At 42.6% G+C, this 24,004-nt stretch overlaps 1 protein-coding gene across 1 annotated transcript; it reads left to right on the forward strand.

Annotated features, from left to right (window-relative positions):
- The first annotated feature begins 6,825 nt into the window (after positions 1–6,825).
- LOC137256367 (uncharacterized) lies at positions 6,826–22,529 on the forward strand. The gene is made up of 14 exons (XM_067794198.1): positions 6,826–6,964; positions 7,306–7,472; positions 7,616–7,721; positions 8,120–8,205; positions 8,707–8,868; positions 10,375–10,468; positions 11,605–11,683; positions 12,781–12,905; positions 13,547–13,785; positions 14,046–14,103; positions 18,330–18,544; positions 19,444–19,531; positions 20,186–20,300; positions 22,313–22,529. Exons 1-14 carry the CDS (start codon positions 6,826–6,828, stop codon positions 22,527–22,529), a joined length of 1,890 nt encoding a protein of 629 aa, XP_067650299.1.
- Positions 22,530–24,004: the final 1,475 nt, after the last annotated feature.

The raw sequence follows: 24,004 nt of genomic DNA on the forward strand, positions 1-24,004 counted from the left end.
CTCCTTTTTTTCCTGGTTGGCAAATATATCCTATAGCGGTTCACAAAATATTACACTATATATGCGGAGTTTAATGTGGCCGAGATAACCAAAATTTTGCATACTAATATTAGAAAGGATGTTCTATGTCCCAGCGTGTGCTTAAAGCCTTTTTCAGCAATCATTCCTCCTCTGGCATTTTTAGCCCAGTTCTAATTTATTCACATCTCCATTACGTCCATATTTTCATTTTACACCCATACAAAGTAAGATACAACCAATATGATACCATGGCGAATCATTTGATTCAAATAATAAATATCGTGTCTTTCTGCGCCAGTTTTTTCATCTGGATAGATTACGTGCTCTGAGCATAGCTAGATATTTTATTTAATGCCGTATACAAAGTAAATAACTGGAGAACAGGATGTTTTGTAATAATTATTTTTCCTATGACCTTTTTCCATGACTTCTTTTTGTGACATTTTTCAAATCACCTAGCTAGAAACATAGCTATACGAAACGTATTACACTAAACATAAATAAATTGCTTGTGGAAAGAAGCAGTTACACAAGGAATACATTTTTAGTACTTGCTTCGAAATGTGGGATAGCTCATCGGTTAAAGTGTTCGCCTGTCATGCTGAAGGTCCGGGTCCGATTCCTCACATGGGTACAATGTGTGTAGCCCATTTCCGATTTGATATTGCTGGAATACTGCCCAAAGCGGCGTAAAACTGAACTCACTCACTCACTCACTGAGAAAGAACCATGCTGTACCCTATCGTTATGATAATGATTATTGGGAGATTTTACGTGCGCTCGCCGATATAATGCGTTTTTCGCATACTATGTGTGAGAGAATTGGATTCTCTGTGGCAGGGACAGTCAGTGAAGATTCTTGGATACTAGAGAAAGAATCTTGAACTGGATTCTCTGTGCCAGGGACAGTCAGTGAAGGTCCTAGGATAGCAGAGAAAGAATCTTGAAATGAATTCTCTCTGCCAGGGACAGGCAGTGAGTTAGAATCCTGAACTAAATTCTGTGTGCTATCAGCAGTCAGGACAAAAAGATGCTCGAATATGCAGATGACATGGTCATATTTCTCAGCGCGAGTGGTTACCCTGAAAACTGTGATCTGTACATTACCTCTCTTACTCTCCCCAATGTAGAATCTTGCAAATTATATCAAATAGATTCAAGAGAAACAAAACCCAGGGATGACCTCCCCAACAGTCACACTTAGAGATACATGCATGAGGACATGTTAAGGTGTAAACCTTGACTCCTACCTGGAGTGTAGGTATTTGAGCACATACTAGGCATGTTTCTGTTATTGACTTTGATAATGCAAATGCAAGAATGTTTAAATGACTACACCCACTGCCAATATATTAACACCGGAACACTTAATATATTAACACTAGAACTATCCCTGAATGAAACCCTATTAAAATATAACCCGTGAAGAGCCGGGTTAGCATTGACCTTCAGTAATCCAGGATTGTCGGAAGAGTCAACTTTCGGATTCGCGTGGTCGGGCCCGATGACTTGGTTGACACATGTCATCGGTTCCCAATTGTGTAGATCGATGCTTATGCGCTTGATCACTGGATTGTCTGGTCCAGACTCGATCATTTACATACCATCGCTATATAACTGGAATATTACTGAGTGCGACGTAAAACTAAACTCACTGTAAAATTATTGTAAAATACAACTGAGGAGTAGATATAAGCACTTCCATACGGTTTTCCTCAGATACAAAAGACCAAAACTTTATTCTAAACAAGCAGCTGTCCGTCTGCTCAAGACAGCATAAAGACTAAAGACGGGGCATGGTGGGCAAGCTGGCTAAGGCGCCAGGCTAGTGATCCAGCGAGGTTGAGGTTTCAGGATCGAGCCCACCTGTGACCGGGTGTAAAAACCTTGGAGTCAACTTTGTGTGCAGACTCTTTCAGTGTTGTCACAACCCCTAGTGTATAGTACACAACCCTGTTCACTTAAAAGAACCAACGAATCCGTGTGATATGACCAAATGCTGAATACATGAACACGTGCATACACCTAGTTGCGGGTACAGCAACGTGCAGTAAACTTGGACAAAGTGATGTGACTATGTGTCCCAGTCCACCCAGCTGTCAATTGGGTACCCCGTTAGGATGAGAGAGCCACACTAAACTCGGTGCGCCTAGTGGCAGCAAGAGTTGTATACTCCCCAGGGAGTTGAGACTGAAATACGATGTGCTGTTGAGAGTGACTTCCGGTGATCGAGGGAAAAATACCAGCGCCTTGAGCATGCAGTAGTGCATGGATATGTGCGCTATATAAATATCCTATATCATATCACATCATATCATAAATCTGTCTTCAGCATACATCTGAAGGCAGATCAAGCACGTGGCTATTTTATTCAGTCCCACGTATGAACAGCGAGTGTGACGACACAGGTATGCATTCGGGTATTTTCTTTTCAGACTGAGAGTTTATTAAAGGCGCGTGTCCATAGTGAATTCGTAGTGTAATGACATACAAAATCCATCCACATTCCACCAAGAAACTCTTGACAGAGACGAACAGAAGGGAATACAGATGGCTCGTGTTGTACATCTCCAAGAAATATTACATCGCGTGTTTATCAGGCGTACATGATTATATCATAAGCCACCTTATCTTTTACGACAGACAGGCAAAATCGTGTTGTACCTCCAACCCATTGATAACACACTATCTCGACAGCCGTCGAATAAATTTGTCGAACACACAAAGTCATTTGAATATTTAAGAGGTTTTCCTGTCTTTGTGAAACACACCCTCTTCACATTTAGCCGTATGTCTCATCCATTACCGGGGCCAGGTTAAATTTCCATCACGCCCCGATCAAGCATGAAATGTCTTCTGTTCTAGTTAGATGATATTGGCTTGAGTCACTCAGCACTCTTTGCTCGAAGGTTTCTCTGGAAATCGACCACACTCGAAGGTCAGTTTTAGTTAAAACTTTCGAATATGTACATTGCCGTTGGTCATCGCTACTGCTTGATATATGATATAATGTTTGTATTTATACTACCCATCAAAAGTATAGACAAGCTTAAAGCACTCACTATAATTTTATGTGCGCATGAATGAGTATATAGAAGATGTATTTCACCATTAACCTGGGTGAACCAACTGCAAATCTTTTACTGATGAACTCCACGAGGAACATGCATCAAACTGCCGAAAACCATGAGCAAGTGAGCTGTGTTTTGGTGTAAAGTTAGGTTACAAGACCAACAATTTCTACTATGTTATTGAACTCATGACAATGTTTTCAACGTCTCGAATTTGTTCTACTACAGATCAGTTCACGTGTAAACAGTAGCTTAAAACACAATGGAATATTTTGCAAAATCTGTTTTAGATCAGCTGACTGAAGTAAGTGGCTACATTTACTCTAGTGAGTCTAAACTGTTGATAGGTAGACTATATTTCTTTGATCGCCTCTGAATTATCGTCAAATAAAACCTTCTAGATCAGTACATGGCGACAGGGACAGTGAAGGTTTTACAGTCACAGTGTTCGCTCGAATATTGCGTTCGATTCCCTTTATCCTTGTATATGACTGAGTTACGTATACCCACAGGGTATGTGAGGCACCAGAGCGGGGCTATTGTACCCACGACAGGAATGGAAGCTGGGTGTTAGACTTGACGGGCGAACATCTTAACAACTTACATAAACTATCGTTCCTAGCTATTAAATGTGAGTGAGTGAGTTTAGTTTTACTCCGCACTCAGCGCTCAGCAATATTCCAGCCATATGGCGGCGGTCTGTAAATAATCGAGTCTGGACCAGACAATCCAGTGATCAACAACATGAGCATCGATCTGCGCAATTGGGAACCGATGCCATGTGTCAACCAAGTCTGCAAGCCTGACCACCCGATCCCGTTAGTCGCCTCTTACGTACGACAAGCATAATCGCCTTTATGGCAATCATGGGTTGCTGAAAGTCTGTTCTACCCCGGGACCTTCACGGGTCTACAAATATGAAAATAATAACTGTATACACTAAATTAATTTCAGTAGGCATAGTAAATCAGTCTCAGAATTTGTGACCATTATCGTTGGTGGGTTATGCACTTTAAGGGTGTGTATAGATACGTTTGTACATTCCTGAGTTAAATGGAGTCTATTAAATGTGAAAGCTCGTTTTGATTGCTGCTGTGACACTCTGAGCTTTTCAAATTTTACACATGAAGTAAAACGTGATATTTAATGTTCCTTCTAACGGGGATGTAATTGATATATGTTTCTATTTGCAACCAGACAGTCCAGTGATTGACACCATTAGCATATATATTTATGACCAGATACCAGATATCATATAACAGTATTTAAAATGTGGTCTTAGCATGCATCAAAGGGTGGTGACATGTGTCAATCAAGTCGGCGAATCTGATAAACCGATCCCGTTAGTCACCTGTTGCGACAAGCTTGGGTTTGCTGAAGACCAATCAGTTCTTTCTTTTCCTTGGATATATTTTGAACTTGGTGCGTTGAATTGATTTTTATTGCATTATAAATATGCCTTTCACACTGCATATCTAAAACTCTATGTTTTGTATATGGATTGTGTAAAAACGATTATTATGTCCTATCGTCATAATTTTTCTTCCACGTAAGCGCAGTTTTCTACACACTACTTCATATACATGTGCTGAAACAGTCCAGTCAGTTTCCAAATGCTGCTACCTTGTTATTAGCCCACAAAATAACTAATTAGTCAAAAGTTAAATGCAAATTTAAATTAAGCTTACAAAAAGCTTACAAAAAGTAAAATGCCATAATTTATAAGGCCACAATCTTGCATGATTTAAAAGTGTATTATATAACTTGTCAAGCCGCAGAGAGTGATACATTTACAAAATGAACCGATGAAAATTCACTAACTAGTCGGGCCAGTGACAGGGGAAATTTACTGGCCCGACTGGAGTTTTCCTAGCCACGGGCTAGTGGGGACAGCGAATATCAGCAATTAAGTTTTAATACAAAACGAAATACAAGTACAACGAGGGCGGCTTACAGTGATTGAGTCCCCAATATCAGGACGTGATTTCCTCCTGTTGTATCCACTTCGAATAAACCTGTCTAGACAAATTATCTAGGACGCATATAGACAAGTCGCCTGGAGCATTATACGTGCAATAAATCGCGTTTTGTAATGAATCATGTGCAAAAGTTTATCTGTGATAGCACACGCGTAAGTCTCACCACTGTCAAACTGTAAGACGAATGGATTGCGCAGCATAGAGAAAATGACCGGTCTTCTTATATGTGAGCGAAGCGAGCAAACCTTTGCTCGCTTCGGTCGCACACAAGAAGACTTGTCATATTCTCTATGCTGCGCTGCCCCATTTGCGCTACAATTTGCTTGTGGTCTCACACAAATACACACTGCAACCCTTTTAACCTTCTAACCGATATCGACCTGTGAGGGTCCGGGTGGAATAGGCCTTCAGCAAACCCATGCTCGCCATAAAAGGTAACTGTGCTTGTCGTAAGAGGCGACTAACAGGATCGGGTGGTCAGGCTCGCAGACTTGTTTGACACACGTCATCGGTTCCCATTTGCGCAGATACGTAGATGCTCATGTTGTTGATCACTGGATTGCCTGGTCAAGATTCGATCTTTTACAGTCCACCGCCATACGGCTGGATTATTGCTGAGTGCGGAGTAAAACTAAACCCGCTCACTCACTCACTCACTCACTCACTCTAACTGATATCCTTCAGATCAGCAGGTTTTCGTGACACCAAACTGAAGGCGTTAACGGTTGGGCCGGGCACGAACAGACTTTAACTCCCGACTGCTTATTGTAGGGATCGAGCGGGTTTCAAACTATCAGGATGGGTGGGGTAACCTAGTGGTTAAAGCGTTCGCCAAAAACTCGGGTTCGATTCCCAACATGGCTACAACTTGTGAAGCTCATTGCTGGAATAATGCAAATGGTTGCCTAAAAATATATTCATTCACTGTCACTGTGTAGTGTGTGCCTAACCCTTCATCATTCTTAATGGCCTGTATGGTGTTGTACATAGCAATACAGTGTTGTGTTTACATCACAGTGACTATGAAAATCCGGATTAGAAATAATCTTTGGTAACCCATACTTGTCGAAAGGGGCGACTATTGGGATCTAGTGATCAGGCTCCCTTATTTAGTTGACACGTTTCATCGTATCCCAGTTGCGTAGATCGATGCTCATGCTGTTGATCACTGGGTTGTCTGGTCCAGACTGGATCCACAGACCGCCACCATATAGCAGGAATATTGCTGAATGCGGCATAAAACTAAACTCGCCCACAGTGTTTCTGTTAAGATTCGGTATATTGCAGTGCTGCCCCACAGTGTAGTGTGGTATATTGACAGAAAGACAAAAGTAATATAGAAGCTGCTAGAAACGCCTAGATTAATGCTGCTGAGTAAAGGAAATTCCAGAATTGTTTTCGTATGAATATGGGGTAAGCGCATGACTCTCATCTCAAATGTTGTTATAAACAGCAGTTTTGTGAATGTGAACTTTCGCCAAAGATGGCGTGTACAAAGTTGTAGAAGGCTTGGTAACGCAGAAATTTGTACGATTTTGCTGGCCGTTCAATCTTACTTTATCGTCGTAGAGTCATACAAAATTCAGCGTTACCAAGTCTTCTACAATACTTTACGGGTGTACCGGGTGCCACTGGAGAATGTCAGACTCTCATTAACATTTTCCTCCACATAGTCAACAGATCGAATGGCAAGGGGTGGATGTCGTGCTTAGGAAAGACGTTTACACTGAGGAGGGTTATTGAATAGGGACGTCATGTTCTCACGACATCAGCCTTATAACAGAGACCTGGTGTTCCGGGGACTCTCTGTCAACAGAGGCGAAGACCGTCCACTAAAACACGTTAATGGACGTGTGAAGCCAGGGGAGATATTGGCGGTTCTTGGTCCTGAAGGTATTGCTCAATGTAACGTCATCAAACACTCAATGTAATGAGTTTATGATGATGTTCCCTTGCGCGTGGAAGACTTGTACGATTATCCTGGGCAAAGATATCAGAAATTTACTGATTATTTTAGAGGTCGAATGCATAGTATTATGTTAATTATAAATCTATAGATAATAAACACAAAATCACAAAATGGCTTCCTCTGCTCTTATGAGATCAACGTAACATTTTAATTGTTTGTTTTGCAGTACCAATAATATTGGAACCATGCATCATGATCATGAATTAAAATTATGACTGACAACCAAAACATTTTAATTTTGAAAAAAAAAGTTTTCTTAAACCAGGTTGTGGAAAGACATCCTTGGTGTATGCCTTGGGGGGCAGAGTACCCACCACTTCCGGTCAAGTCCACCTCGGAGGAAACCCACTAGGAAGCAGACAACAGGAAGTCGCCATAGTTGGAGCAGACGACATCTTTCTTCCATTGTTGACAGTTAAGGAGAATGTGCAGGTAGGTTGGAACAGAGAAAGGAAATCGTAAAACAGGTCACATATGATACAGGATTGCCACATATGGATGCCAGTAGTATAACCACCATTTGAGTTTCCTTAACAAAGGAAAAACAGTCGCAATAATGATGTATATGTTTTCAGTATGACGCGTCCCTGCGTTTACCGTCGTTGATGACGCTGTCTGAAAGGGACGAGAGAGCTGACAAAGTCATTGAGTTCTTTGGATTGAGGCCATACGTTGTCTTGGGTAAATGGTAACGAAACTGTCGAATGGAACGAATGGTTTTCTTTCAAGGAATATTCCTTCATTAACTGCATATGGTAATCCCAATTAGGTGCATATGCACGTCTAAATAGACCCGTGAAGTTCCGGGTTAGAATTAGTCTTTAGGAGTGCTTGCCGTAAGAGGTGACAGGTGATCGGATGGTCAGACTCGCTGACTAGGATGACACATGCCATCGTATTCCAACTGCGTGAGTGAGTTTAGTTTTACGCCGCTTTTAGCAATATTCCAGCAATATCACGGCGAGGTACACCAGAAAATGGGCTTCACACATTGTACCCATGTGGGGAATGGAACCCGTGTCTTAGAACAACAAGCAAAACGCCTCTCTTATATAACTTTAGTACTGTTCTGTCCACAGAAGCGCAGTTTACATCGCCAATGGTAAAAAGACGCCTCAGCTTGGCGTGTGAGATGTTGACCGACCCGTCTGTCCTTCTGGTTGATGTAAGCTCAAGATTATCCGGTTCCTCTTCCCAATATCCATTCTCATTGTCAAAAAAAATGTCAAAGACAATCGTATGCTTTTACATTCGTTGATATTTTGTGCATGAAGTAAATGTTTGACTATATGAGATGTGGTATTTTATCAAGTGTTCAAGTGTGTCCGAAAAACCTTTTGTTGCATATACTTGATGAGTACTTTATTTCAGTATTAGAATATTATCCCATGTAGCAACATGGAATTCGAATACACGACACGTTTTTCTGGATAGGTACTTCTGTATGTTCTTAAACGATGTGTGAGGGCTATTTCAGGTGATTTACATGCTGAAGCATCTGGGATTAGCTCTGTATCGTCGTATACAGCATACGCAGAAGCTGGTATCCATAAAATGTGACATGGATTCATGTTCGTCCAACTTCAAGAACAATATGACACTTGTATATGTTGAAAGCGTGAACCCTCAGTTTTGTTACGACTTTCAAAATATATTGACGTTTCAGGAGCCTTTTGCTGGCCTAAGTTTTGCGGAATCTTTACGTCTTATGAGAAATCTGAAATATTTAGCAGAAAGCTTGGACAAGACAGTTGTCATAGCACCCGAAAGTGTCAGCAGTGCGATATACCAGATGAGCTCTAAAGTCATCTTTCTGCATGGTGGCGAGGTAAGACGTCATCGTCTTATGGGATTTGGAAACATTTGTCTGTTTGCCCATCAGACATCATATCCAGTCATTAGTTCTTGGTAGCAATTTCGTGGACAACCTGTATATCCATTGGTTCCTTCGAACAAAGCATGTTTAACCTCGCCAACCCGTCTCCTCACCCATGTGTCACCTCGTCAACCCTTTTTTCCATCCACGTGTCACCTCGTCAACCCATCCTCCCACCCACGTGTCACCTTGTCAAACATCCTTCCCACCCACGTGTCACCTCGTCATCCCATCCATGTGTCACCTCGTCAACCCTTCTTCCCACCCACGTGTCACGTCGTCAGCCCTTTTCCCACCCACGTGTCACCTTGTCAAACAGCCTTCCCACCCACGTGTCACCTTGTCAAACATCCTTCCCACCCACGTGTCACATTGTCAACCCTTCTTCCCACCCACGTGTCACCTCATCAAACAGCCTTCCCACCCACGTGTCACCTTGTCAAACATCCTTCCCACCCACGTGTCACCTCGTCATCCCACCCATGTGTCACCTCGTCAACCCGTCTTCCAACCCACGTGTCACCTCGTCATCCCACGCACGTGTCACGTCGTCAGCCCTTCTTCCCACCCACGTGTCACCTCGTCCCACCCACGAAAAATGTTTGCTACGCGCCTGAAAATTGCAAGACCTGGGACAGAGGGATAGCTTAATGATTAAAATTCATGTAGAAGACCCGGGTTTGATTCCCCTCAAGGGTGCAGTGTAAAAAAGCCCATTTCTGGTGTCCCAAGCCACCTCATCATCCCGTTCTCCCACCCATGCGTCATCTCACCTACCCGTCCTCCCACACGTGTAACCTCGTCACCCGTCTTCTTCCAAACTATGTTCCACCTCGCCAACCTACCTTTAATCCGTATTAATCTCTTTGATATGATTACAGTACAACGATGTCATAATGATGAACTGAGAACTTCACACGAGAACTATTAGCAAAGAACTTTAATATGCACCCCCTGCATTTTGCATTGAGAAGTTTTCAACACAATACACAAAACTGACGACCACGAGAAAAAACATGAATATTCCGACCTGTACGATCCCTGGACTTAAATAAGACCGACAAAATGCTTTGAATCCTCGATTTTAATAAATAAATAAATAAATAAATAAATAAATAAATAAATAAATAAATAAATAAATAAATAAATAAATAAATAAATAAATAAATAAATAAATAAATTTGAATTTATCCTCCCCATACGCCCTCTCAGCTACCTGATCCTCTGAAGGGACAGTTTAGGCCATTCCTCGTGTAAAGCACCTTCCTACTGGACCAGGTTCTGTGGAGGATGATCCGTTTGATGCACATGACGTCTGTCCAATCATGTCCATGCTCCAAAGCGTGAAGATCGGATCTCATTCAGTTGTGAAATGTCAGGTAGAGCTTGACTAAGGTCTCTGTGTGAACATGATAACGTGAAACATCGTGTAGTAATATAATGATGCTCTGATTGCAGATGGTGTATTCTGGGGAGACGTCCAGGTTGACTGAGATACTACACGTAGCCAACATTACACATCCAGTCAACACAAACATGTCTGACTTCATGTGTGAGTGAGAATGTTTCATGTGCTGCTGCACCGTCCCCTAAACCACCGGAAATATTCATCACGTTGTAAAAGATTATAATCAACGACCCATCTTTTACGGATGATATTTCACGATTGAGAGTGCGTGAATGAATTTAGTATTAGGCCAAACTCACAATATTACATTCCGGCCTGTAAATAATCGAGTCTGGATCACACAATCCAGTGACCAACAACGTGAGCATCCATTTACGTAACTGGGGCGCGATGACACGTGTCAACCAAGTCAGCTGGCCTGACCACCCGATCCCGTTAGTCGCCTCTTATGACAAAGCATGAACTGCTGAAAGTCAACTCTCACCCGGATCTTCAAGGGTCGAATTTCTGTCAGATTCCATGCGTATACATCGATTAATTTTAGCTAGCACTGTCTCTGCTCTAAGAGCGTTTCGAAAATCTAGACCCATGTCATTAATGATTTAAGGTGATTGTGCATTTGAAAAGAGAGAGAAAATACATATGTTATCTTTAAAAAAGCTACCATAATAAAAAGCCCCTAGTGTTTACACATGATTTTTGCTATGAAGGTTTGCACAAACCCTCAATACTGTCTAAATATACAGTTTGAAAGCCTCTCGGCAAAAAACAAAAACAAAAAAAACCCCCAAAAACAAACAAACAAAAAAAAAACCCCGAAAAAATCTTGCTACGCGCCTGAAAAATGCAAGACTTCTTCTTTCGTCATGTAGAAGACCCGGGTTTGATTCCCCTCAAGGGCACAGTGTTACTATGCTTGTCGTAAGAGGCGACCAACGGGATCGGGTCACTGGATGGTCACTAGATTGTCTGGTCCCGACTCGATTATTCACAGACCGCTTCCATACAGCTGGAATATTGCTGAGAGTGACGTGAAACTAAACTCCCCCACTCACTCACTCGTTCACTCATCATAATAGCAGCTTAATATGAAATCCTTATCATATCGATAAGATCTTATTCTCAACCATTTTCGCAATCCTTTGCTTAGCTTCCACATTCAAATATCGGGCCAGTGAATTATTTTGTGGGCTAGTAACTTTCAGACACGGCTGGCTCGACAGGCTAGCTACATTTTGAAACTATTTTTCACACTGGACACATCATTACTTATCTTTCAGTAGAGCTCCTTACCAGTGATGACCATTATGACGATACCAGTCACCTCAAAGCATTGATGAAGGAAAGTTGGCAATGGGGGTAAGTTGTCCCTGTTAGATGGACAATCATACAGTATAGGAAGTACCATAACACCATATCGATTGCCATAAAAGGCGACTATGCTTATCGTAGTAGGCGACTAACGGGATCGGGTGGTCAAGCTTGCGGACTTGTTTGACACATGCCATCGGTTCCCAATTACGCAGATCGATGCTCATGTTGTTGATCAATGGATTGTCTGGTCTGGTCCAGACTCGATTATTTACAGACAGCCGCCATATAGGTGGAATATTGGTGAGTGGGGCGTAAAACTAAACTCACTCACTCATTCCAAACCCATTGATCAGCCAGTTGGTACATGCATCGACATGCAAACCGGTATATATAGTGAGTTGGTGAGTTGGGTTAATGGTGATAAGAACAATATGCTGGGTATTTCATGGCGTTTCAGCTGTATGTGGAGAAAAGACCAACGTGGTACGTATTAAGGTCTTAAATGTACCACGGTGCTGAAACTACGGGAGCATGGGTTTAAGTGAGGTGAAATGGGGATTAAGGTTGCAAGAATTTTCCCTCATATGACGACGTGCATACGTGTATATGTGGCTGCTTGTACCAGCCAAGCTGGTTTGATAAAGCTGTCTCACCATGCCGCAGTTAAGTATGAATATCCCAGTCAGAAACATTATACCGACCAGTCCTTCTTGTACCAATTCATGGCGAGTACCAGACAGGGGCGAACAGTTAATGACAATGTCACCAGGATCTTCGCCGAGAGGAGAGAACGCTTTACCCATTGTGCTACCCGTTGAGAAGCAGGAGTCGAAAAGCTGTTTCAATGTCAATGTTTTGCTGACTTCAGAAACTCATTCTGTTGCGTCAAGGACGTTTCCCAATGTGTGCCTTAATGATGTTAACGTTAGATAATCCTCAGTATGTATTAGGGATAAAGCGTTCGCTCGTCACGCCAAGACCCTGGTTGGATTCCTCACTGGTCGCGAGGGAGCCCTTCCACTCGAGGGTACATCAACCCATGGCCCGGAGGGACCAGCTTGAAAATAGTTGCGGAAGACAATTTGACCTTATCAAACCCAAGGTCGTGGTTAACGCTTGACGTCGACTCATCTCGTTTACAGGAACCGGCCTGGCGACGCAACGTACAACCGCTGGGACTGTCGCAAACCTTACCTAACCGTCGGAGAGGCCAGGACTCGCTTGAAGAACTTCCACGCTTGGGATAACGATGCAGTGGTTGATGAAGGTATAAATGAGTAAGTGAGTGAGTGAGTGAATGAGTGAGTGAGTCGGGGTGTGATTGGGTGAGTTGGGGTATGATTGAGTGAGTGACTCGAAGTGTGCTTGGGTGACTCTGGATGTGACTGAGTGACTCGGGTTGAGATTGATTGATTGACTGACTGCGTGACTCAGGTTGTGATTGAGTGTATAAGTGACTCGGGGTGTCATTGATTGATTGAGTGACTCGAGGTGTGATTGATTATTGAGTGAGTGCGTGAGATACGTTAGGGTTTTCGCTGCTTTGAGCATTCAGAAACGGCGCGTCATTTTCATGCAGGAAGGTGTGAAATAGCTGTTGTAATTCGGGAGTTTAAACCCAATATTGTAGGAAGACACTGCAGGCATGTCATGTACATGCTAGCAATGTTTAAATTTCTAATATTGTTTCTCGAATAGCCATGGGAGGTAACTCTGATCTGCGACCTAAGGCGCCGCCCATTACTTGAAAACCCCGTGTCTACATGTATTATGGAACATCTACGGATGCTCATTTTTGTTAACCTCTAGTTATTCCCTTATACGGGGCATCATCTACAAATTCTATTGAATGATTGTAAAACACGTATTTATTTACCAGATAATTATATATATTTTTTTCAGATACAGTATCACTCATGATAAAATCAAAACCATCCGAAGAAGCAAAGCAACACTGGACACAGGCAGATCGGATGTCATTTTTGATTCAACTGTCTACGCTGACGTCACGCAACTTCCGGAATGCGCGGCGCCGGATTTTAAATCCAATCAGCATCCTCCAAAACACGTACATCCTGGTCGTGTGTGTCCTTATATGGTGGCGACCAGAGAGGACAGAGGGCAAGGTCATGGACAGAATGGGACTGGTGACTGAACATATTATATGGAATATATTTACGCATTATTGTTAAATACCAGTAAAGTACAGTTTGTTTGTGGTTTAACGTCGCCCTCAGATACATTTCAATATTACGACGGTGGTATGATAAAGATTTAATGCCCCGACAAACCATATCATGTGGCTAATATAATGAGCATCATTATGATTGAATAACTCAGCGAGTCTGACTTCAGCAAAACCGCTAGGGCTTCTGTATGAAGTAATTTTCTTACTATCTGTTTTCAGTTTTTCTTCACGACCGTCCAGTGGGCCTTTTTTGCACTCCTCGATGCTGTGTTTACCTGTGAGTATGTGAGGTGCTGCGTTTACCTGTGAGTATGTAAAGTGCTGTGTTTACCTGTGAGTATGTAAAGTGCTGTGTTTACCTGTGAATATGTAAGGTGCTGTGTTTACCTGTGAGTATGTGAGGTGGGTTTTACCTGTGACTATTTGAGGTGCTGTGTTTACCTGTGAGTATGTGAGGTGCTGTGTTTACCTGTGAGTATGTGAGGTGCTGTGTTTACCTGTGAATATGTAAGGTGCTGTGTTTACCTGTGAATATGTAAGGTGATGTGTTTACCTGTGAGTATGTGAGGTGTTGTGTTTACCTGTGAGTATGTGAGGTGCTGTGTTTACCTGTGAGTATGTAAAGTGCTGTGTTTACCTGTGAGTATGTAAAGTGCTGTGTTTACCTGTGAGTATGTAAAGTGCTGTGTTTACCTGTGAGTATGTGAGGTGCTGTGTTTACCTGTAAGTATGTAAAGTGCTGTGTTTACCTGTGAGTATGTGAGGTGCTGTGTTTACCTGTGAGTATGTGAGGTGCTGTGTTTACCTGTGAGTATGTAAAGTGCTGTGTTTACCTGTGAGTATGTGAGGTGCTTTGTTTACCTGTGAGTATGTAAAGTGCTGTGTTTACCTGTGAGTATGTGAGGTGCTTTGTTTACCTGTGAGTATGTGAGGTGCTGTGTTTACCTGTGAGTATGTGAGGTGCTTTGTTTACCTGTGAATATGTATGGTGCTGTGTTTACCTGTGAATATGTAAGATGCTTTGTTTACCTGTGAGTATGTGAGGTGCTGTGTTTACCTGTGAGTATGTGAGGTGCTGTGTTTACCCGTGAATATGTAAGGTGCTGTGTTTACCTGTGAATATGTAAGGTGCTGTGTTTACCTGTGAGTATGTGGGGTGCTGTGTTTACCTGTGAGTATGTAAGGTGCTGTGTTTACCTGTGAATATGTAAGGTGCTGTGTTTACCTGTGAGTATGTGAGGTGCTGTGTTTACCTGTGAGTATATGAGGTGCTGTGTTTACCTGTGAATATGTATGGTGCTGTGTTTACCTGTGAATATGTAAGATGCTTTGTTTACCTGTGAGTATGTGAGGTGCTGTGTTTACCTGTGAGTATGTGAGGTGCTGTGTTTACCTGTGAATATGTAAGGTGCTGTGTTTACCTGTGAGTATGTGAGGTGCTGTTTACCTGTGAGTATGTAAGGTGCTGTGTTTACCTGTGAATATGTAAGGTGCTGTGTTTACCTGTGAATATGTAAGGTGCTGTGTTTACCTGTGAGTATGTAAGATGCTTTGTTTACCTGTGAGTATGTGAGGTGTTGTGTTTACCTGTGAGTATGTGAGGTGCTGTGTTTACCTGTGAGTATGTGAGGTGCTGTGTTTACCTGTGAATATGTAAGGTGCTGTGTTTACCTGTGAGTATGTGAGGTGCTGTTTACCTGTGAGTATGTAAGGTGCTGTGTTTACCTGTGAATATGTAAGGTGCTATGTTTACCTGTGAATATGTATGGTGCTGTGTTTACCTGTGAATATGTAAGATGCTTTGTTTACCTGTGAGTATGTGAGGTGTTGTGTTTACCTGTGAGTATGTGAGGTGCTGTGTTTACCTGTGAGTATGTGAGGTGCTGTGTTTACCTGTGAGTATGTAAAGTGCTGTGTTTACCTGTGAGTATGTGAGGTGCTGTGTTTACCTGTGAGTATGTGAGGTGCTGTGTTTACCTGTGAGTATGTGAGGTGCTTTGGTTACCTGTGAGTATGTGAGGTGCTGTGTTTACCTGTGAGTATGTAAAGTGCTGTGTATACCTGTGAGTATGTGAGGTGTTGTGTTTACCTGTGAGTATGTGAGGTGGGTTTTACCTGTGACTATTTGAGGTGCTGTGTTTACCTGTGAGTATGTGAGGTGCTGTGTTTACCTGTGAGTATGTGAGGTGCTGTGTTTACCTGTGAATATGTAAGGTGCTGTGTTTACCTGTGAATATGTAAGGTGATGTGTTTACCTGTGAGTATGTGAGGTGTTGTGTTTACCTGTGAGTATGTGAGGTGCTGTGTTTACCTGTGAGTATGTAAAGTGCTGTGTTTACCTGTGAGTATGTAAAGTGCTGTGTTTACCTGTGAGTATGTGAGGTGCTGTGTTTACCTGTAAGTATGTAAAGTGCTGTGTTTACCTGTGAGTATGTGAGGTGCTGTGTTTACCTGTGAGTATGTGAGGTGCTGTGTTTACCTGTGAGTATGTAAAGTGCTGTGTTTACCTGTGAGTATGTGAGGTGCTGTGTTTACCTGTGAGTATGTAAAGTGCTGTGTTTACCTGTGAGTATGTGAGGTGCTTTGTTTACCTGTGAGTATGTGAGGTGCTGTGTTTACCTGTGAGTATGTGAGGTGCTGTGTTTACCTGTGAATATGTATGGTGCTGTGTTTACCTGTGAATATGTAAGATGCTTTGTTTACCTGTGAGTATGTGAGGTGCTGTGTTTACCTGTGAGTATGTGAGGTGCTGTGTTTACCTGTGAATATGTATGGTGCTGTGTTTACCTGTGAATATGTAAGGTGCTGTGTTTACCTGTGAGTATGTGGGGTGCTGTGTTTACCTGTGAGTATGTAAGGTGCTGTGTTTACCTGTGAATATGTAAGGTGCTGTGTTTACCTGTGAGTATGTGAGGTGCTGTGTTTACCTGTGAGTATGTGAGGTGCTGTGTTTACCTGTGAATATGTATGGTGCTGTGTTTACCTGTGAATATGTAAGATGCTTTGTTTACCTGTGAGTATGTGAGGTGCTGTGTTTACCTGTGAGTATGTGAGGTGCTGTGTTTACCTGTGAATATGTAAGGTGCTGTGTTTACCTGTGAGTATGTGAGGTGCTGTTTACCTGTGAGTATGTAAGGTGCTGTGTTTACCTGTGAATATGTAAGGTGCTGTGTTTACCTGTGAATATGTAAGATGCTTTGTTTACCTGTGAGTATGTAAGATGCTTTGTTTACCTGTGAGTATGTGAGGTGTTGTGTTTACCTGTGAGTATGTGAGGTGCTGTGTTTACCTGTGAGTATGTGAGGTGCTGTGTTTACCTGTGAGTATTTGAGGTGCTGTGTTTACCTGTGAGTATGTAAGGTGCTGTGTTTACCTGTGAATATGTAAGGTTCTGTGTTTACCTGTGAATATGTAAGATGCTTTGTTTACCTGTGAGTATGTAAGATGCTTTGTTTACCTGTGAGTATGTGAGGTGTTGTGTTTACCTGTGAGTATGTGAGGTGCTGTGTTTACCTGTGAGTATGTGAGTTGTTGTGTTTACCTGTGAGTATGTGAGGTGCTGTGTTTACCTGTGAGTATGTGAGGTGCTGTGTTTACCTGTGAGTATGTAAGGTGCTGTGTTTACCTGTGAGTATGTGAGGTGCTGTGTTTACCTGTGAGTATGTGAGGTGCTTTGTTTACCTGTGAGTATGTGAGGTGCTGTGTTTACCTGTGAGTATGTAAAGTGCTGTGTTTACCTGTGAGTATGTGAGGTGTTGTGTTTACCTGTGAGTATGTGAGGTGCTGTGTTTACCTGTGAGTGTTTGAGGTGCTGTGTTTACCTGTGAGTATGTGAGGTGCTGTTTTTACCCCTGAGTATGTGAGGTGATGTGTTTACCTGTGAATATGTAAGGTGCTGTGTTTACCTGTGAATATGTAAGGTGCTGTGTTTACCTGTGAGTATGTGAGGTGTTGTGTTTTCCTGTGCGTATGTGAGGTGTTGTGTTTACCTGTGAATATGTAAGATTCTGTGTTTACCTGTGAGTATGTAAAGTGCTGTGTTTACCTGTGAGTATGTAAGATGCTTTGTTTACCTGTGAGTATGTAAGATGCTTTGTTTACCTGTGAGTATGTATGATGCTTTGTTTACCTGTGAGTATGTAAGGTGCTGTGTTTACCAGTACTGTTACGATGTTCGTGGGTTTACCAAAATGCATTAAACATGAAAAAAGCAAACAAACGAAAGAAAACAAAAAACCCAAACAAACCAACCCAAATGGAAAAAAGAAAGAAAACAACAAAACGAAACAAACAAACAAACAAACAAACAAAAACCCAACCCAAAACAGGGAACAGGATACTGGGGTAGCCAAATGGTTAAAGCGTTTTCTCATCACGCCTAAGACCCAGGTTCGTTTCCCCACGTGGAGAAAACGTGTGAGGACCATTTCTGATGTGATGTTCCTAAAATATTGCTAGAAGCGGAGTCAATAGCCCAACCAATAATCCTCTGTTGTATCCAAGTCCCCAAGGAGCTAAAGGTGGTGACGAGGGAGAGAGTGCATGGTTTGTACAGAGTGAGCGCCTACTGTCTGGCCAAGAGTATGAGCGAGTTCCCCCTTGCAATAGTCCAGCCTTGTGTGTACATGGCCGTCATGTACTGGGTCGCCAACCTGAACAGCGCCACCGCCTTCGTCAAATCTGTCGGCGTCGTCGTGGCAGATGTCTATGCAGCACAGGTAACCACTTTGTATACACTTCAGCAATCAAACTCTCATAAAATACGACCCGTGAAGTTAACCGTGCCTGTCGTAAGAGGCGACTAACGAGAACGGGTGGTCCGGCACGTTGACTTGGTTTACATATGTCATCATATCCTAGTTGAGTCGATCAACGTTCGTGTTGATGAACACCGGATTTTCTGGTCCAGACTCGATTATTTACAGACAACCGCCATATCACTGGAATAGTGCTAAGTTCAGCGGTGAACAATAAACAGTGGTTAAACTCATTCAGCTTAAGATTATCCAAACCCAGTGTTGTTGATCCACTCAAAAGCTACAGGTCCTATAGCACTTTTCATGACCATTAGACTACAACACGTTTAGAATCTTAGTGGTGGGTTAGCCTAGTTGTTCAATCGTTCGCTCGTCACACTGAAGAACCATGTTCGATTCCGCACATGGGTACAATGTGTGAAGCTCATTTTTGGTGTTCCTGGCTGGAATATTGCTGAAAGCGGCGTAAAACCCATTCGCATCCCTAATAACATTCGGCATTCAGAAGTGAGCGAGTGAGTGATTGAGTGAGTATTGTTTTACACCTTCACACATTGTACCCATGTGGGTACCGGGTCTTCGCCGTAACGAAAGCTTTAGCTGCTAGGCTACCCACCGCCCCTCATTTACAGTGTTTATGGATGCAGTGTGTATAGATGGACGTCAACTTCTGCATCGCGTGTACATTCCTACTCCTTCATCACCTGATGCAATTGCTGACATCCATAACCACACTCAACCACTCATATAGTTGGAATATTGCTGAGTGGGGCGTAAAAGTAGATTCACACAACCACTCTTTAACATATGCCATTCACAACTGTATAGTATTTGTACGTTTCTCAACTTGCAATTTGCAGAGTATCGGTCTGTTCCTTGGCACGATGTTAAACCCGCCGTGGACCGTCTCCGTGATGTCCCTTGGGTTGCTGTCCATGATGCTGATCGGTACATACGCACACGCACACGCGCACGCGCACGCGCACGCGCACACGCACACGCACACGCACACGCACACGCACACGCACACGCACACATGCACACCCGCACACCTGTTTCTGAGCATTGCAGGAGTGAGTGTGTGAGGGTGTATGGCTTTACGCCACCTTTAGTGGGGTAGACTAGTGGATAAAGCGTTCGATCATCACGGGGAAGACCCGGGTTCGATTCCCCTCATGCGTAGAATGTGTGACACCCATTTCTGGCGTCCATCACCGTGATATTGTTGAAATATTGCTAAAACCAGCTAAAACAATAGACACTCTTTGGAATCCCCTCCTGCTGAGTGTGTGGTCATCGTCTTTCCAAGCACGCCTCAAGATACACCTTTTCCGATGTTACTACCACTAATAATACTGAAAATTTACATAGCTAACTCAATAATATCTGTCAATATCTCCATCCTTGTACATAGTCTTACTATGCTCGGGAAGCGCTTTGGGCATGGCCATGTGGTGTGGCATTAGCGCTCATATTAAGCACGTTACTACAACATCTACTTAAATCTAAGCCAGTCTAATGACAATGCGCGGAAGTAGAACGCTCCCTGGACAAGGATGCTGAGTTGAGAGTGGTGAGGTATTGTGGTTCTCTCTGTGTCAGGCGGTGCGTTCAACACTCCCCCTTCGTGGCTGCAGTGGGGAAAATATGCCTCCTTCTTCTACTATGGCCTGCAGTCCTTCATCGCTCTCGAGTTCTCAGACGCTCAACCTATAAAGTAAGTTCTTGAAATATTACTCATATCAAAAACTGACATTTAAAAGTTTCAAGAATAACAGTCTTAAGCAGTAATATTGAAAAGATTGAGTCTTGTACTGTATGTAAAAAGTTTAATAAAAACATTAATGGAATTATTTTTTGTAGGGAATTTATAAACACATACCCATCGGTTATTCATGATCTGTTATATTTTGAGGTGTGTGTGTATTTGGATGAAGGTGAGATGAAACAGGGTTTAACGTTGTACTTAAGAATATTTTGCTCATATTACGACGTTTGTGTGTGTGTGTGTGTGTGTGTGTGTGTGTGTGTGTGTGTGTGATTGCACTAGCCCAGACTTAAGCTGGTTATGTAGTGCTCTACCCTTTAACACTAAGTACAAAGCAGGGACTAACACGTACCACATTTTAATGTCTTTTGATATGACACGACCTGGTATCGAACCCGCAACCTTCCATTCTCCGGACGGACGCTCTAGCCTCTACACCACGGAAGCGGTCATGTTTGAACAGAGAGAGGGGAAAAAACTGAAAAGACTGATTGAATGAGAATAATTTCAAAACGACTCGCTTTCTTTAAAAGTTTTTAAAAGAGTAAAATGACTGTACGAAAACAGAATACCGAATGCTTGGATTGCATTACGGTATACCGAACCAAAGCCAAACTACCGCGGGTCTACTTTTATACCGTTTTTTCTTTTAAATAACTCTTCATCCAATGATCCAATCGATCTCAAACTTTGCAAGTGGATGTTTTGTCAGACAACCCAATCGCATTGTAAATCACCGATTATATGCATTTGTAAAAAAGAATCTGTCTACGTAACTGTCAACAAAATAGACAGCAGAACACAAGCTGCTTGCAGAGGGAGTTAGCCAATGACCTGTAACAGAAAGGGCCAATTTTTTCTGACATTTATGAGAATGACCCATTCTCCATTGAATGATGGGACGATGAGGTAGCCCAGTGGTTAAAGTGTTCACTCGTCACACCGAGGACCCGTTTCGAATCCCCACGAGGGTACGATATGTGACGCGTATTTCTGGTGCTGGAATATTGCTAAAAGCGACGAAAAGGCAAACTCAGTTTGTCCTGATTGCATGTCATCGTTCAATGAGTGGGTCAGTGAATGTAATTTTACGCCGCTTTTAGCAGTATCCCAGCAATATAACGGGACACCAGAAATGGCCGTCACACGTTGCACCCATGTGGGGATCGAACCCAGGTCTTCGGCGTGACGAGCCAACGCTTGAGCCACTAGGCTAACCCAACGCCTCTGCACTCTGGAAGGTGACGGATTGGGACAAGAGAAGTGCCTTGAGTCAGGACAGTCTCCGTGGTCTAGTGTCTGCCAAGAGTGCAGAAGGTCGCTGGGCCCAACCCAAAGTCGCTAAAAAAACGTTGCAATGGTACATGTTATTACGCTGCCTAACGCCTGGCGGATGGAACAAGGACTGGTCGACTCTGGGTCACTATAACCAGTATGTAACTGCAATATACTTTCAATGTCCATTTTACGTGTGGTAGTAGAGGACATATGCCCAGGCTGTATTTCAGGATTTCAGGGTTTCATACTTGAAGCCAAAGCTAAACTAAGGCTGGGGGAGGTCAAAAATTTCCACCCGGTTACCCCAATCCCTATTACTCTATCTTACGGGTACCCGTTATGTTATTTCCTGACATCAAATTTGAAAGAAATAGCGATATGTTCTTCAGCTCGGTGGCTAAAATTTCCAAAGACATTGCAACCATTCAAACATGGAATAATAATATATGGCACTGTTTGATAGTCACGCGATCACAACAGGTCCTGATATTGAGACTGGTAACCGGGTCCAATTCATTTCCTGCCCGTCCCGGGTATCCGAGTTACCTGTACCAGACCTACTAAACACACTCTTAAAGCAATGGAAATGTAATTGTTTGACTGTATCTGTAACTGTAGGGGGCCAGAATGATATTCAACATTTAATGAATTTATCCAAAGCCACTTTCTCCTATCGTTGTTAGGTGTTCAGAGACTGGAAGTCTGGTAACGATGTGTGGAGTCGTGGATCTCGCTTCTAACACAACTTCAACCCAGTTTCCGGCGGAAGCCATACTGAAGATGAACAAGATCGACTGGCCCGTGTGGGCGTATGTGTCAGTGCTTGTATGTGTAATGTTTATTGTGAGGCTCCTGTGGTACCTTGCCTTGAGGTTTTACAGAAAGCCCGCTGCATGGTAGGCCCTATACCGACTATCGCGAATCTTGTACATGTGTACAAGTCTCGTGATGGTATAAATCATACTATGTCTTAAAGGCACAATGTAACACATTTTCGACAATATTTTGGTCTGTATTATCGTACGACCAGAAATTACTGCGAATTGACAGATTGTGAATTTCATACTTTGTTACTCATTGCACACGTAATAAATGTGAATATTAGCAGAACTCCAGATTCAAAAACAGGTGAACAATTAGTATTTTGTCACGTCACCTTGGGCCACAATACAGGCTTCAATGCGACTGGGCATACTACTAATCAAAGAAGTTAGAATGTCGTGGTCCGTGCTGTCTCAATATCGGGCCACTTGTTTTTTAATTTCAGCAATATTTGTCAGAGTTTTATTTTTGACACTTTTCTTCATAGGTCCCCAAACATTTTCTATTGGATTTAGGTCAGGGCTATAGCTTGGTCAATCTAATAATGCCATATTTTTGTTCCAAAAGCAGGCCGGTGAATGCTTTGAACGATCTTTTGGGTCGTTGGCACGCTGGAAAAGCCGATAAATTCCATACAACACATGAGAAGATGAAAGTAAATGTACCTCGAGAATATGTGTACAGATCACTGTTCTTATTCCCCTCAAATACCCCGGGGGCGTTGCCCCGAACACAGATATGCCATCCCGCACGTTACATTTCGGACTGTTTTTCAGTTTATTTGGTCCAGAATTTCATTGCATTAGGAAACAGGGACACAGAACTTTCATCTGAGAAAATCGCATTGTCCCAGTTAAAATTTCCATGCTGTAAGCATCAGTTCAAAAAGCACTCCTTTTGTTCAGGTTTCATGATCGGTGATGGACTTCCTCGACGTTTCTGCCAACCCATTGCATGCAGCTCAGTTCTAATTGCCTCTTCACAAACTAATGAAAAGGGATGAACGGAGTTAACTCTCTTGAATGAAACCAAACTCTTGATAGCTGGTCAAGGTTGTTTATACAAAACACCCAGTTCAACATATTCCTAAATTTCTCAATATTTGTGGTCTTTCTATATATTCAGCTTCCTAATGGTGCAGTAAGATACTTATTTTCCCTTACGACTTCCCTGAAATCGACAACTGAAACTTGGAGGTGAACAGCTCCAAACACAGAACACTTGCCATATATGGAACGTAAACAGTCGCCGAATGTGAGACCACATACATCATGCATATCGTGCTTCATACATCGAAAACGAATATCAGAAATTATGCATGTGAAGCTGAGCTAGCTGGTGTGCATGGAGGGCAAACGAATAATGCCCGTAACACGCCTATTACGAGGGCTGGTCAAAAGGTCCTAGGCTGCATAACTTCTAGACTGGCTAGCTATTCTCGAAACGTTCGTAGCGCTGCCAACTTCTTAAGCCCATTGGCTACGATCAAAGTTAAGAATTCTTAGGGCTACGAACGCTTCAAGAATAAGGGTACTGGTGACACCATCTAATCT

This window comes from Haliotis asinina, chromosome 11 (assembly GCF_037392515.1).
Source record: "Haliotis asinina isolate JCU_RB_2024 chromosome 11, JCU_Hal_asi_v2, whole genome shotgun sequence".
NCBI classification, from domain to species: Eukaryota; Metazoa; Mollusca; class Gastropoda; order Lepetellida; family Haliotidae; genus Haliotis; species Haliotis asinina.

Coding starts and splice junctions, on each gene's coding strand:
- LOC137256367 (XM_067794198.1), top strand. CDS start 6,826: ATGTTCTCACGACATCAGCCTTATAACAGAGACCTGGTGTTCCGGGGA. Junction 13,786..14,045: donor TCATGGACAGAATGGGACTG/GTGACTGAACAT, acceptor ATCTGTTTTCAG/TTTTTCTTCACGACCGTCCA. Junction 19,532..20,185: donor GCTGTCCATGATGCTGATCG/GTACATACGCAC, acceptor TCTCTGTGTCAG/GCGGTGCGTTCAACACTCCC.